Here is a 16,887-nt window from a genome sequence, read left to right as displayed (position 1 = left end):
ATATTTTCATTAATCTACGCTTAATGAAAACTCACATTTTCAATCTGCATATAATCTTGAATGGAACTCATAAATTTAATATGGTTGAGACTTGGATTAGTAAACATCTGATGCACAGTCAACTAAACTGATAAGAATTAAGGATAAATAAGATAATCTCTGTATGAAAGTTGAAGAATAAATTCAAGAAACCATTTGTAATCCAGTACAAATATGTAACACTTTTAATGTTAATGTTTAACGTTTTATAAAATACTCAACTATACACATTTTATGCAGAGTTCATTTTTGGCCTTTGCAATAGGAAGGGAATTCAGTTACTACGGAAAAAGTACATTTTTTGCACTTCAGCTAGATTCAGTGTGGCCGTGATTTTTGACAACCGTTGAAGGTGGAGCAAACAAAATTTTCCTGGAAAGCCTCATTTGTCCGGAGACGGGGTCTCGGCCAAAGTATTTCACCTGCAGGTCTTGGCCCACTTCCAAGCCGAGAACACTCGGATGATTGATCTGTAACAGGAATGATGACATAAAAGTAAAAATGGTTATCGGAATTGCACATAAACTTCAAAAATCTATAGTGAGGTCCACGTTATAATGACAGTATTTGATTATCAATGGGATTGCTATCCTTGTCTTTCATTCAACTAAGCGGATAACGCCATCTCTTTCTCGCTTTGCTCTGTTCCAGATCGTCTTTTAACAATGTAGAATTAATAATTAACAAAATATTTCATCTTGACTATGTAAATTCATTATGAAATATTATTAAAAAATATAATTATATATAAAAACTAATAATTGATTTTTTTAAACGACAATGAACAGTTAATATTCCATCAAAAAAACCTGTATCTGCTACCGTCTATAGAAGGCATTGACAAGACAGAGGTTCGACAACCTTTTTCTCCTATATTTTTCCACTGCCATTATACCGTGGACCTCACTTGTGACTTATTATTATAATAATTTAATATTGGATAATATAATAATAATTAATAATAAGTGACATATTGGAAAAGTAAATATGTTTGGAATTAAGTTAGAGTAGCTATAATTATCTCCAAAACAAATTAAATCATCTACAATGTCCGGTAATTGAGACTGAAAACACATTTTGTGAAATAACGTGGAAAAACTATTATTAGCTGATTTCATTGGTTTGATCGGCAGATTCTATATAAAGCTCAACTATTTTAAACCCCGTTTGATACAATCACGAAATTTGACGATTTTAAGATCCAGAATGGCAGATTGGGGAAAACTCATGAAAAATTCAGATTTTTCAAATTACAATATTCGTTTCAGAATAGGAATTTACATCCATGTTGGAAAAACTTTGATCGTATTGAGATTATTCATATTATTAAAAAATATGCAATGTTATAAATCAAAGCCTTAGAAGTCGATTCAACAAGAAATAAAGTTTTGCAAAGTTGTATAATTTATTTAATTAAATATTATTAAGAATAATGACATTCCTATTTTAATCTCGTAAAATAATCATCTTAACTTGTACCAATAAAATCACTCAACTTCCACCTTTAGATGCAGTAAATTGTCAGAACTAAGTGAAGATATATTATTAAATTTATCAATTATTTATTATTTTTAGAAAATTAAAACGTTGACACAATTACATATGAAGAATAGTGAACATTTATAGCATCACATACAATAATAATAATAATAAGTTCTATTTCGACAAAAAAAATTACAGACTTCTTTAACGGTATACAATACAATATAGCAGGAATATTGCGCATAAAGTACAAAGTGAAGATAAAATAAAATAAACAATACTAATGACAACTTTGTAAACAAATAAAATACGAATATCATACTTCTAAAATTGTAAGGCAATAATAAATATAATTTCGAATTGAATTTAGTAGAGTTGCAATGTACAGCTAAAGTACGCCAAGAATACATTTCATCAGTCTGCAAAGTGTAACTTCCAAAACTAACAAAATTATAAAGCAATAATCCAAACATATTACAAAATGCAATTAATGAACTGACTTCTGAATTATTCAACCGATATAATATAAACAGTATTAATTATCCAATTTCTAAGGTATCAATACTCACCTTTCGTTGATCGAGCTGCGAATTATGAATGAGGGCTGGAGGCATGTCCGGGTATAATGTTACCATAACACCGATATCCCTGATTTCAACCACTTTCGCCGTATATATCGATCCAAACTCCAACTGAGGTTCTCTTTCCTTGGCTATCAGTTTGTTGATGATTTCCACAGCTTCGTCCATTGCACATTTATTCGGAGCGAATATCGTGAATATATTGTCTTCTCCAGGCGACAGCTTTAATTGAATGAATCAACAATAATGAATGCACTTCAATGATTATCAGTCAAACTGAATTCATAGATCTACTAAATATATAGATAATTTCAATTAGAGGCTTAAATAATTAAACTTGAAAAGTCAATTTCTTTCCAAAAAAACATAATAACTATTCATAAAAATTGTTGTAATCCAATTATGTTGTAATCCATAAAAATCCTATGATGTAAACGGGTGCCTGCTACCGTAAAGCTAGTAACACCAACTATCAACAATATTCATTATAAACCTTCTTTTCTGCGGTTTAAATCAATAGAGGTAAACACATCCTTTCTACCACTACCTAGGCACAAGTCTAGGGCGTTTGTAAGGACCAATCTCAGGACAAAAATAATATTTAGATCATTACAATGAAGTAAGCAAACAACAGGCTTCCGCCAGAAACTGTTAAATTCGGAATTTATGTTTTGTTGAAAAGTTTTAAAAAGTGCCACTGTTGACAAAAAATAACTCATACTGTTTGAATAATGATGAAAAAAAAACATCAACCAAATTATTCCAATTTAGTGGCGCGATTCAGCACATAACTAAGGCTAGATGCCTAGATGACTATTAAAACGTCTAATTCGTATTCAAGTATGGAGTAAGTTAAGTATCCAATCAGTTGAATAAAATATGTTAAAATTTAATAGAAATGAGAGAAGACCAGTTTGTTCGCCACTGAATGAGAGAAGAGTGATAACTCATATAAAAATACTGTCATTCATAGATGTTTTGTTATAAATAACCACATTATTCAGCAGAACTGGACAAATTTACTTACTTGAGCTCCTGTGTCCAACATGATTTTCTTCAAATTCATTCCACCAGGTCCAATAACTCTGGACCTTTTATGAGCGGGAATTTCTATTTTGTCAGTGACTGGCCAAGATTCTTTTACATCTTTTCTGAAAAACATGAAAGTCATTAACTTTTTGCAATAGCAAATCTGATCTATTACGAGTAACTTCAATGTCAAAAGAAATAGTTACTACTACAAATTTCAATTGAATTAAAATTAAAAAAACAAAATTTTTGTTTTGTGAAAACATTGTTTCACGGTTTCCGGTGTTCTACAACTTCAGTAGGAGTTTATGCTATTGCTATTGACATCGAATATTTCACCCATACACGCTTCATTATGACAATCACGTATAAAATGTTTATCAAGAGCACAGAAACATACATTATTTAAAAAACATAGCATTCTATTAATTAATGTGTTTCGTAAAAACTTGAAACTTTAAGTCAATAATCTGATAAAAAACTTTTTTACTTTTACAACAGTAAATTGCTTATATACGACAGGACAAGCAATTCACTATAAAAATAAAATTTACGGTACTTATTAGATTCTATTAATGGTTGACCAATAAACATTCATGTTAAGGACTTTAAAATCGGGGACCGAGCTTCGCTCTGGAGTACAAAAGCATAAAAAATGTATTACGAAAGAAGAAATTATAATAACATTCATACAGAAATGTTCTATCTAATCACAGTAAATTGAGATTAATTCCCAAAGGGAAGGCAAAAATTACCCTCACAAAGGCTCAGTTGCACAAAAGCCGGTTAGATTTTAATCCTGATTAACTTCACGTGAACCAAATCAGAGAAGACCATATCAAAAAGATGGATCTACTGGAATGAATCAGGATTGAAAATAACCCGGCTTTTTTGCAACCGGCACTACTAAGTACCTGATTGAATGATTACAAAAGTTCAACAGCTGAGTCATAATTTTGACACAGTCCACCACACATGAACTCGCTCACTCACTTCCATCACCAACATACGACGAAATAATTATTATCAGCTGTTTTTCCAAGGATGATTAATAATTATCCTCTTAGCGAGTTTTCCAAGGGATGAGACCTAGTTCAATAAAATCTTACTAAATTATAAACTTACTATGTTCTGAATTTTATGAGAATCGTTAGAGCCATTTTCGAGATCCGGTGAAATACAAACATATAAACATCTAAACATAAAAACAGAAGTTGCTCGTTTAATAGTAAAGGATTAAAAATTCTTCATAAGAATATTAAATGTTAATTCAACTAACCTTGTCTTATCTATTGTGTTATTCATTATGTCAATTATTTTTGACTTAGCAACTGTTGCAGCCTCCACAGCCTCCATCACAACTTTCAACGGGAGGCCAGGAATTTTAATGTCAGCCTGTATAGCAGTAATTCCCTTCTTAGTTCCTGCCAGTTTGAAGTCCATATCTCCTAAATAATCTTCAATGCCCTGTAAAGAGACAGCTTTCATTAACCAAAATCTAAATATTCTGAATCCAGTTACTACATTAAATCTATTCATTCATTGAAATAATTCCTACAATAATATCTACTTCTTGACAATTTGTTCTTTAAATACATTTGTTAAACTTACTAAGGGCCGGTTTCCGAGCTCGGCATTTAGCTAAGTTATAGACTTTAACTGGCTTTACACTCTGGAGTCAGAAAATTGGCTTTCCGAGTCAAAGCGTTAATGTAGTCGAGGACTTAAATAGACTCTGGAATTTAGAGATCACGTTAGACCCTGGAGTTTATAATTTCGCTTTCTGAGTAAAGGGCTTATAAGTCCAGGACTTGAATTAGATTCTCGCCTCTTTCCGAGTCAAGGATTTATCAAAAATTGTTTAGTCCAGGACTTAAAACAGCGTGATTTTAAACCTTCGACTGGGGTAGGGTTTAAATTCAAGTTCTAGACTTAACTGAGCAAACACAATTCAGTTATTGTTTTGTAGTAGATAAAAAGCCAAATAAATGTCATGGACTACCTAAATTATTTGGATTAGTCCATCTAAATTCATAATTTATAGTTTGAAAGTTTATTTTGGAATAAAATTTGTATTAGAATTATGCGTAAAAACCTAAGTTAACCTTATTTCACGTCTTTGACATAACCTAAAAATTTTCAAGAAAAATAATACTAGGATTTTCCTTGGAATTTATATTCCAATCTGATTGTTATTAATCAATGTCATATTCAACATATTAATAATATAACAATAATTAATTATTATTCCATTTTTTTTAACAAATACGTTTTCAAACTCAATAGCCTAATGAGATTTTTAATCCAAAATCAATGGTTAGGATTAATGATCAATAATAGAATAACGTAAAATGATATGTTTATTCATTCATCTTTCGAAAAGTTAGGTTTTGCTTTGAATAGGCCTACAAAGAAATCGAAACATACTTTCCTTGCCCTATTACCATAGGTAAGGAAAGTATTGCTTTCCGAAAAAAATTAAGGTACCCCAATTTCTAAATTTCTATACGTTTCAAGGTCCCCTGAGTCCAAAAAAGTGGTTTTTGGGTATTGGTCTGTATGTGTGTGTGTGTGTGTGTGTGTGTGTGTGTGTGTGTGTGTGTGTGTATGAGTGTATGTGCGTCTGTGTACACGATATCTCATCTCCCAATCAACGGAATGACTTGAAATTTGAAACTTAAGGTCCTTACACTATAAGGATCCGACACGAACAATTTCGATCAAATGCAATTAAAGATGGCGGCTAAAATGGCGAAAATGTTGTCAAAAACAGGGGTTTTCACGATTTTCTCGAAAACGGCTCCAACGATTTTGATCAAATTTATTACCAACAATAGTCATTGATAAGCTCTATCAACTGCCACAAGTCCCATATCTGTAAAAATTTCAGGAGCTCCGCCCCATCTATGCAAAGTTTGATTTTACATTCCCAACTATCAGGCTTCAGATACAATTTAAACAAAAAAATTCAAGTGGAAAAGATTGAGCATAAAAATCTCTACAATTAATGATCAGTTACATTCTCACCTAAAATTGAAAATAAGCTCGAAATTCGAGAAAATGTGATTATTTCAATTGCAAACTCTTGGCAACTGTTGATTCTATTAAATAATTCACTATGAAGATATAGCAGACCTCGTGTGTTTCCAGCGTTATTGTCCTGTCACCAGCTGGCTCAGATTTTTGAAATTTGAATAGTAGTAGACTTGAGATGCGCGGGAACACTAGCGTCAGGTGATCAATTTTCATAACGGCAAGGAAAATTGTGTGAGTGCGCCACACCAGATTTTTATTTTTACAAAATAATTTGGAGAGCATGCTCATTTGAATTATCCTGCAGCAATCAGCTTTTTCGTTTTGCTATAATGCCAACAATACAACAACAAAATATTGTGAATTTCCCTCATGTTTACAGCGTTAAAGTCCTGGACTCAAATAAGTCGAGAACTTAACACTTTGACGTGCTATAGACCCCAGAGTTTAGAAGATAAAATCGTGACTCAGAAAGTCGATTTAGACCCAAGGGCTTATCTAAGTCCTGGACTCTGTAAGTCCAGAACTTATAGATCTCGAGCTCGGGAACCGGCCCTATTAGAGTAGTATATTATTGTTATAGGCTAATTAGTCAACTAGTTACGACGATAAAAATAGACGTTAATAAAGGTGATTTAACTTGGTTAATGCAGATCCATATCATCCAATGTTTCAAAATCCGAAACGAGAGCTGCTTCAGAATGGATAAATGTATTCAAGAATAAGTTGATAGTAATAATTAAAAAAATTGTCTTAGGGAATAAAAATGTTAGACACTAAAAACAAATAGCTACTGGTTTGAGAGTGTGAGATGGTAGCTAGTTAAATTTTCCAACAACCTATTATTTTCAAAATAAGTAACATTTTATTAATGAATATTTTGAATCATTTAAAACAAACACTGATCCACTTTCTTAACCAACTTGTAGAACTCCAGCTTCGTGTTGAGACCAACAAATTTTCATCTGTAGAAAAGTAAAGTGGAATTGACAGCAGAATCCGTGCTTTTCAATATTCAAATGATGAAGAAGATTCAAAAAATAAATTTATTTATCAAATTTTATTGAAAATATTCGTAAATAGTTTGGGAAAAGGAGAGACGCCTCCCGACTCCATTTTAACTACACATTTATTAGGAAGTCGAAATCTGTATTCGCATATTAATTCATAATTCATTCATTTATTAATAATTGATTCAATGATACACAATTACTTTTTAGATAATTAGGGGAGGACCATCAGGCACAGTCTGTTCCTCATCCGAATTTTGATTCATATACTAATACGCATTACATATTAATAAAGCAGTATCTTGGACCCCTTAGATGACACTGCATGATGAGTAGAGGTGTCTTCCGAAAACAACTATACAGAGTTGGTGAGAAGTATGGAAACGCTTAATATTTCTGCTTCAAGTAGAATTTGACAATATGTTACATTGAGGATTCAATTCAAGATCCAACATCATTTTTTTTTAAATGGGAAGGTGGTCATATGGTACATTATTTCGATACAGAATTTCAAGAGAAAATGAATAGCGAAAACCGCACATCGATATCTAAACTGTTCCAAAGTTATTCACAATCAAAGATACTAATAAATCTAACAAAAATGAAATAAATGAGTACTTGGAAAATCGGAAAAAAAATTAATCTATCAAATTCCACTTTTTTAAGTGTCAGTAAACACGTATAGTGCTTATCTGTTACATTTTTATATACTAATTTATTTCATTTTTGCAAGATTTATTAATACTGTACTTTTAAATGGGAATAACTTTGAAGCAATTTGAGATATCATTGTGCGGTTTTTTCCATTCATTTCTTCTTGAAATTCTGTATCGAAATCATGTATCATATGATCACCTTCCCATTGAAAAAATGAAGTTGGATTCAAGATGGCGAACCAAAATTTTGAAGCGACTGAAAAGTAGTTTTTTTATATAAATACGATCCCCAATGAAACATATTGTCAAATAATTCTTGTAACATAATTATATATTAAGATTTTTCCATACTTTTCACCAACTCTGTATATAAATATGCGCAATATAGTGGAAAAATATTCTTGACGTGATCATGGAATGGACCTTGTTCCTATGCCCATCAATAAAACAAGTTGGATAACTCGGCTACTGTAATAACTCATATTCTATACACTTTTTAAAACATTGAATAATTGTTTTGTGTCCTACTGGATACAGAGAATTCTATGGCATGATTTTCGAAACACATCAAGAAAATAGGTGAAATGAAAATAATATGCATACCAAAATGTCAGTGAGAATACAATAATCTTCCATGTGTTTGGTGTCGTTGTTTTCGTACTTGGAAAGTAATCCAATGGCTACACCAGCTGAATGACAACTGATAGGAACTCCAGCATCCATCAACGCCATACTTCCTGCACACACTGACGCCATAGATGACGATCCTGCAAAGTAGAACAAAACGTACAATGTTCAATATAACAACGTACAATGTTCAAAGTATACAAGAAACTCAATTTTGGATTCAGTCAGCAATAACAAAAATTATACTACAAATTTCACTCGTTCTCTTCCAACTCTATCCCAAAACAATTTCGATCATTATAGAATCAAAACTACAAGGACTGTAACACATTCGAATAGAACATGCATTTGAAATAATATTCGACAGCAAATCAGTATTATAAGCTTACCATTAGATTCTAGAACTTCAGACGATAACCGAATCGTGAATGGAAAGTCATTGGGAACTACTGCTCTCAACCCTTTCTCAGCAAGAGCTCCATGACCAAGCTCGCGTCTTTTCGAGCCTCCTGCACGCTCAATCTCATTTACAGCATATTGTGGAAATTCGTAATGAAGAAAAAAGTTTTTCTCCTTCAAACCACTAGAAGTGATAAAAAAGAGGATTAGAGCAAAGACTGAAGTAGAAGTGTTATATTAAAAAGGAGAAATACTACAAGAAAACTATTCAAAGGGCGAGAAAAATACTACAAGAGAACTATTCTTGGTCGAGAGTCGAGGCCATATAAGGCGTTTTTTCAGGTGTTTTCAGACGAGTCGGCATGGCCAGCTCTCCGATTGGCTGATTATCAGCTGATTCCCGAACGCCGACCCAATCTGCCAATCGGAGAACTTCCTGCCATGCCGACTCGTCTGAAAAAAACACCTAATGTTGTCTCGCCCTAATTCAGTAGTATAGTATGATGACTATAATTATAATTTTAATAAGATTCTCATAATTATTAAGATGCTTAGTATAGTTTCAGGTCTTGATATAGGATATCAAGTAAATTGGTTCAATAGGTTATTTTTATTGAAAAATAATTTATGGAAACCTCAACTAATTTTTCGAGTTCAGATCAATCAACAGTAACAGTTTCGAGTTCCAATAATCAGCAGTAATGCTGAAATTATAATACAAAGTTATAAAAGTATTGATTTGAATAAACAGTGAAATATATTATTTATTCATTATATCATTTATTTATTAAAAATATATTATTTAATCGGTTAAGAGACTAAATACTAGGTATTCGCCCAAACCCTTAATTACTTGATTCAATGAAAGAAATAATTCTGATCGTCTCTCATTCTAAAATGAGAAGGATCATTGGTTTTCTTGTAATAAATCATCTAGAAATAAAAAAATAAATAAAAATAGATTAATGTCCATTACGTGTATTAAATTACAATAGGTTTGCCATTTTTCTACAATATTCAGACACTAATAGGCATATTAATAATACCGTATAATATACTCGTAAATAAACCATAACTTATAGCATAAGCATAAAAGAGATCTATTAAAGAAATACTTACATCATATTTTCAGGAAATAATAATTGATCTTGAGCAATAATACTAAAGTAAGTACTAAAGCTACTCATGATCTTATCTGTGGACCTTTAGTTTAGCTGATGATAATATTGTTAATCCTGCATCATCCGAATCGCATGTGATGTGATGGTGAAGCTTCGCACAATCTTAATATGTGTGACAATTTCACACAATTCTCTGTTTTATTCATTAACTAATGACTAAACTGGGTAAATTCAAAAAATATGATCTTTTACTAAGGTAATATATTTAATGATAAGTTGAATTTTGCAATAACCTGGTAAGCATGGTGATTTGATCCATTTTTAATGAAGAGTCGAGTGAGTCCAATGCTACAGTGCATAATACTTGAGTTTGACCTCGCTGGAACAGTGCAGAACCATGTAGGGGATTGAACATGTTCACTTCGCAAGAAATCGGTCTTATTTCATCTAGTTCTCTTCCATCACACCTGAAAATTTAATAGTTTGGGGAAAATTATTGTTTTAATAAGATTTGATATTTATATTGCAAATAATTTTTGCATACGAAAAATATTCAGAGCATACATAGTTATTCATTTTGGCATTCGATCAATAAATTTCGATTTCTCGTACAAGAACAATTTTCAAAAACTTGAAAGTAGAAAAATATTATAACAAGGTTTTATTTTCATATATTGCCTACCTAACTGCTACGTGACTCTTTTCACTGAAGATCTGGACAAAATGAATAAATGGCATTTTCAACATAAGGTGTTTCAGACAAGCGTGTAATGAACACCAACGATAGATTCTAGCCCGAAAACATAATATGTCTCCTATTTGTGAGAAATCATACCTCTATTATGAAATAAATTACATATATTTTATGAGGTCATTAATAATTATTATGATTAACGAGGAGAGTTTCTCAATTCGAATATTGCTTTTAATTTTACGGCAGTTATTTTTTGAAACTAGATGAATTTTTCAAAAGTCAAATAATTTGTTGAATACTTCGTGAGTAGTATTGTGAAGGTGATATTGTGGTAGTTATCCATACTGAATGAAAAAACTAGATATTGTCCAAACACAAATTTATTATAAATCAAGATACCGGTTTCGATTTACCAATATCTCGACTTTTAATAAATCTGTGGTTGGACAATATTTTTCGTTCGAGAACAATTTTTAAAAACTTGAGAGTAGAACAATTCTAAAACAAGGTTTTATTTTCATATATAGCCTACCTTAGTTTAGTTTCAAACACTAATTCACGAAATACATCTTTGCCGACAGAGTTGAATGCCTCTCCAATATCCTCTTGGCTGGGCGCAACCTCCATTCCATTTTTCAATTTTTCCAATAAGTCTGTTCTAACTTCTCTAAGTTTTTCATCCCTACTAACTTTATCTAAACTAAAGTCTGTGAGTATATCTTTTAATTTCATAATAGACATAGTTTTTACTGCTTCTAACAATTCTGGACTAGGTTGAGCTTTTGCTTCAAACGTCCTTTTCACTTTTCCACATTGCTTTTGTAGTTGTTGTATCGACTGCACTATTTTTTGACACTCTTTAACACCGGATTTGATAGCTTTGAGGAAGTACTGTTGCAGAATGTTATTGCAGAAGCCTTCCAACATAACAACCAGACTCTGGCTTGTGGCAACAACTATCAGATTGAGGTCACTGATCGTCAATTCCTTACGACTTGGATTGATAATGACTTCATTGTCGATGAGGCCGACTCTGACGGCTCCAATGGGACCGTTCCAAGGAATGTCAGACAGGCTGAGAGCTGCCGAGGCCGCGTTGATGCTCAATATCTCAGGGTCGTGAACGCCGTCTACAGCCAACAAGTTGACGACTAGTTGTGTCTCATAGTTGAATCCAAGCGGGAATAGTGGCCTCAGAGAGCGATCTATCACGCGACTGACAAGAATCTCATGTTCCGTTGGTCCCAGTTCGCGTCTCAGGAAATTGGTCGGGATTCTGCCAGCCGCCGCTGCTTTTTGACGATAGTCTACAGTCAGAGGTAGAAAGGAAGAGGGAGTCAGCTTAGGCTTGCTAACAGCTGTCACCATCACCGATGTGTCTCCCTGCTCAGCAACCGCACAACCATCTGTGAATCTTGCATATTTACCACTGGATATCCTCAGATTGCCCCTGAAACAATACAAACAAATAACATCATCTTCATTTATCCTAATTTGAATTTGAGGAGACTCTAATCATAATTTGAATTCTAATCATGAGTCCAAGTGGAAGAAACCCCTCAAAATACAGGGATAACGATCGACAGACTTTGAAATTCCGTATTCATAAGAGAACAACTAATGAAAATTTTTTATAAAGTCGTGAATATTCTCATAGGCTGGTGTTATCTTAAAGAAGCTGAGTTAATATTTTTTATTATTCAAGCTCTACTTGAATTTAATAATAACCTAATAATTCAAGCCTATTAATCGGAAAATTGAATTTCAAAGTTAATTTTTAATACATTGTAAATGAATAAAATCACTTCACTTGAATGGGCTACTTTTTTACAAATTAATAAGAACAATATTAAAACTTGTAGTAGCCTTTAATAAAGGGTACTACGAAATTTAAAGTACCCTTTAATAAAGGGTACTACAATTTTTCATATTGTTCTTATCAATTTGTAATGTACAATACAAATCTTATTATTTATAAATGTACAATAGGCCTACATCTGCTGGTAGGAAAACAAAGCTTCCACTGTATGGAATTCTCCGGTGGAGTTTCGGGGTTAGCCAGTGAGAGACCAGACTATGGGAATCAGGGTATCCCCGTCTCTGGAAGTAGCAGGCATGTGAAACTTCCATAGGCCAGACTGTGGGATCCGAGTAAAGTAGTATTCACATCAAACTCGGCAGCTCTGCAGAGTCTGTGGATGGATGGATGGATGGAAAAAGATCTGTCTGTGCCGGCTTGAGCAATGCAGGTATTCACAACGCCCTCTGCTTATCTGCCGATATCTGCCAGCCGACGTTTCCAACAAAACTCTGCTTGCATGCAGATGTTTTCGAATCGCTCTGGGAGCGATTTTCTCCAGGCATCCGAGCGGACGTTTTCGAGAAAGTTCTCTCTTCAAAAACCTAAATCGCGTAAAAATGGAGATAGAGAAATTATAATTTCAGATTCGGATTCAGCGCCTTGAAATTAATAATTTGGCTCGCGTTTGCTTAAAAAAAAGAAAAATGAGGAATCGGCAGAGATCTTGAAGAAACGCCTTCTAAACATTACTACAACTGAGAATAGAGCGAAAAGCTCTGTAGGCCCACAGATGTTTTTTGATGTGAATACAAACTCGTCGGACGCTCAGATATCTGTGCTCTGTTGCTCTGCCACTCTGCAGATCGAAATAGGTTGGTGTGAATAGACCTTAACGCCTCCATCTCTGAAAGTAGCATCATAGCATGTCGAAAAACCCTCTCACTGGCGCTTCTTTCCGAAACTCTGGCGTCCCCTTTTGGGCGCTTGTGTGGTGGACGTGCAAGCGCCCACCCAGGAGACGTATACAATTGGGAACCATGAGTATTTTTCCTGGCCTGTAGACGAGTTAGAGGATACGTCCGGGCTTTGCCAGGCCCACGTACAGCCGGAGCTGGATAGTGGTGGTTACACTAAATGCAGGCTAAACTCCTCCATGATACTCGCCTACCGACTTGGCAGAACCGTTGGGTAGTAGTTCGCGTGTCACAACTCACGGGATATGCAAACAGCAGGTGCCCACTTGGAGGTGTGACGATAACGCGTGGTATCGCGGCCAGATCCATGTTACTCAAGGCATAAGATGTGGGGAATTTTCATCAAAAAGAACAAAAATGAACATTGTATTTTCTTAGCTGTCACCCAAAAAGAAGATTATTATAGCCCATAAACACCAATCCACCACTACCACTACCCCCCTCCAAAGTCATATCCTGTAGACTGTATATAATAAATCCCATTAGACCTGTATATTTTTTATAAGGTTTTCAATAATGTGTCAGCATTAAATACAAATTAGGCTATAAATTATATGAGTACCTTGTAAATAAATTGAACAAAGAAATAAGGAATTTATGTGTACATCTGTTGGATACCCATTGTAACGTTGGGAAAGATAGTGCTTTAAAAGACGGGTGGTTATCGCTAAACTCTAGCGATACATGCATCCTAGATACGAAGGGTGGGAGAGCCAGCCGACGAAGGCGGCTCAACTCTCGCCACTCTGCTTCAGCCACTGGCTATAAAAGGCGTCGCTCTCTTCTTTCAGACTTCATCACTCCACTTCCAAACTTTCCTCAGGACGCGAGACCTCTTGTCTGCATCCTGCTCTCTTCCCCGGAGACGCGAGACCTCATGTCAGCATCCTGTTCTTCGCCGGGGACGCGAGACCTCCTCCTGTCAGCGACCCCTAACCCCTCCTCAGGACGTGATACCTCCTGTCAGCATCCTGCTCTCTTCCTCGGGGACGCGAGACCTCCTGTTAGCAACCCCTAACCCTAGCCAACTCAACACTGGTCCTTACTGCCAGTACAACGAGGGCCTTCTAGATGCTGGATCCCGACCACCAGTCTATTAGGAAAAGAAGGCGTTACTCCTTGCTTCCTTGCCCAACCCACATCACAACTGAGCGATGTCGATCGGTAGAAACACCCGAACATCAATCAGGTCACTCTGACGATAATACACGTATTTATCATGACTGTATTTTCTCGGAAAACAAACTATGACTATATATGTGAAGAAATCCAAGAGAGGAATTTTTGCTACTACAAATATTCCTGAACAGCAGATATTGAATTAATAATGTATAGTAATAAATGTATTATATTCTCTTTTTACAACAATTCTTTTTCAATCTTCAATTCAAACAGGATATTTCAAGATGGGTTTAAAGAGATAGATATTGAATTTTCTATTTCATCTTTAACGTAGGCTAAATTTTACCAATTGTAAGAAAATAATTTATTTACGTATTTAGACTTTAGATTGGGTGAAATGAGTTCAAAAATCTAGAGAAGGCAGGAGTTCTAGGTTGTAGAGGCTGACAGGAAAGTAATTAGGCCTATTCTATAGAAAATTTCGTGTCACTTAATCTCGTGGTAGTTGAATAAACTATTTAGGATACGTAGTTGAAATAATTTTCTAGTTAGAACTATTAATAGCCATTAAATAGGAACCCCCAATAAGTTTGTTTATCTCTCATCTTCTTTTCATAAGCCACGTAGTCTAGAACACAAAATTAAGAAATGCACATAACAAATATTTTTTTGTGAAGCATTGCACAAGAACTGAAAACTGCAACCAAATTATGGGAATTAATGATGCTCATGGAGACATTGAACTGCTATCGAGTATTGCCTAGTCATCAAGTTCCTTCTCTTGTACATTCAAGACCGTCAATGGCTAGAACAGCCAGAAACATAACATTTCACCTTAAATTTTTGACTGTATAGTTACAAAATCTTATTGTTAGTTAGTTTATTGAACGTAGCAAGTATAATCTTCATTGCTGTAAGGTGAAACTTTAAATTAGTGAATGGATTGAACAATAAAAATATATTGGTCTATGTATCACTGCAATTGCCGGGAAGCCGGTGTATGGCGTTCGGCAACTTGTTGCTGTCCATTTCAATTAGTACGAAATAGATAGTATGCGCGGACAGCCTTGCTCAATACTTTTTGTATACAATCATCACCAACCTACAAGCCTAATGATGCAGACTGAAACCAGTTAGCTAACAGTTCTCAGTAACATACCAACCCCATAGCTGAGGAGAGGAAATTTCTGGCAGAGATATGAGGAAGATCTGTGAGATGACAACACTCCCAATACATCAGGACCTAATACCAGACTCTCCAGCTGCGTTGCGCTTAAAATAAAAAAGCCACATTGGCTCTACTCGTACTTAGCAGGGTTTTTTGACAGCACAATGCAGAAATGGTGAGACTTAGGGACTCACAGGCAGTGAGGCACAAAAATCATGTGACCAACCCAAGCAGTAGATTGTCAGGATTTGAACTGCCCAGACGGCAGTGAGTTCGCCTGAACACGCTTAGATCTGGCCAAGGGAGATGCAACAAAAGTATGCATCTTTGGGGATTTACAGACTCTCCCAATTGTAAATGTGGAGAGATCCAAAAAATGGACCACATTATTTCTGAGTGTCCATTGTATCGGTTCTCTGGAGGGTTGCCAAGATTGCACCTGGCTGATGAGGAGGCCTTTCTCTGGCTTCAAGGATTGATTAATATTTGGAGTTGAGCCAGGGGTCTAACTGTAGTCAAACTTTCTTTCTTATTTCTTAGTGTTATGTTTCTTCTATTTTTATTGACAAATCTTTTAGAAGGTTAAAGACTGTAAATTTGTATGTATGTGTGCACACAAGCATATTTAATTATTGACCTTCAAACCACTGCGACACCATACGCTTATATTGGTCTATGTTGTTGAAAAATGGAATAAGTTTTGTATGACTTAGGCCTATTCTTACCTGTCAGCAAACTCTACATCGGTAGAGGATTGAACATTTTTGTTATTGGTAAGAAAAGACCGATAAATTCCATTTCTAAAGTAGATTTTGTGTAGTCTTATCACACTTTGTAAACGAGACATAATCTATTAATTTCACACACAAATCAAAATTCACAATATATTAAATAGAATTCATTACTTTCTGCAAATACAAAAGAACTGAATATTTTAATTACATTCATGTCACGTTTTTCTGTCGTTAATGCTTAACATAATAAAAATGTATTGCAATAAAACAAATTTTTAACATTGACTCAATTATACAATATCTCAATTATAACCTCAAACACCCGGTAAAATAGGTTATGTTCTCAACAAATATTCAATGCCATCTTGATTATGAGTTCAAAAACTACAATAACAATATAAACATTTTTTCATGTAT

At 34.3% G+C, this 16,887-nt stretch overlaps 1 protein-coding gene across 1 annotated transcript; it reads right to left on the bottom strand.

Annotated features, from left to right (window-relative positions):
- Positions 1-26: 26 nt before the first annotated feature.
- On the bottom strand, positions 27-16,818 carry LOC111061274 (polyribonucleotide nucleotidyltransferase 1, mitochondrial). The gene is made up of 9 exons (XM_039427184.1): positions 16,462-16,818; positions 11,204-12,121; positions 10,271-10,444; positions 8,847-9,040; positions 8,434-8,597; positions 4,411-4,598; positions 3,130-3,253; positions 2,091-2,324; positions 27-509 (listed from the first exon to the last, which is right to left on the bottom strand). Exons 1-9 carry the CDS (start codon positions 16,581-16,583, stop codon positions 348-350), a joined length of 2,280 nt encoding a protein of 759 aa, XP_039283118.1. The 5' UTR covers positions 16,584-16,818; the 3' UTR covers positions 27-347.
- Between the last annotated feature and the right edge of the window lie 69 nt (positions 16,819-16,887).

The sequence above is a fragment of the Nilaparvata lugens genome, chromosome 4 (genome assembly GCF_014356525.2).
Source record: "Nilaparvata lugens isolate BPH chromosome 4, ASM1435652v1, whole genome shotgun sequence".
Classification (NCBI taxonomy): Eukaryota; Metazoa; Arthropoda; class Insecta; order Hemiptera; family Delphacidae; genus Nilaparvata; species Nilaparvata lugens.
The sequence above is the reverse complement of the archived record's forward strand: the minus strand, read 5'-3'. Positions and strand labels throughout refer to the sequence as shown.

What these genes read in the sequence shown, in the direction of transcription:
- LOC111061274 (XM_039427184.1), bottom strand. Translation starts at nt 16,583, where the DNA reads ATGTCTCGTTTACAAAGTGTGATAAGACTACACAAAATCTACTTTAGA. An exon ending in GATGTAGAGTTTGCTGACAG is followed by an intron (nt 12,122 to 16,461) that starts GTAAGAATAGGC and finishes GTATTGTTTCAG; the next exon opens with GGGCAATCTGAGGATATCCA. An exon ending in CAAATCACCATGCTTACCAG is followed by an intron (nt 9,041 to 10,270) that starts GTTATTGCAAAA and finishes TATCACTTCTAG; the next exon opens with TGGTTTGAAGGAGAAAAACT.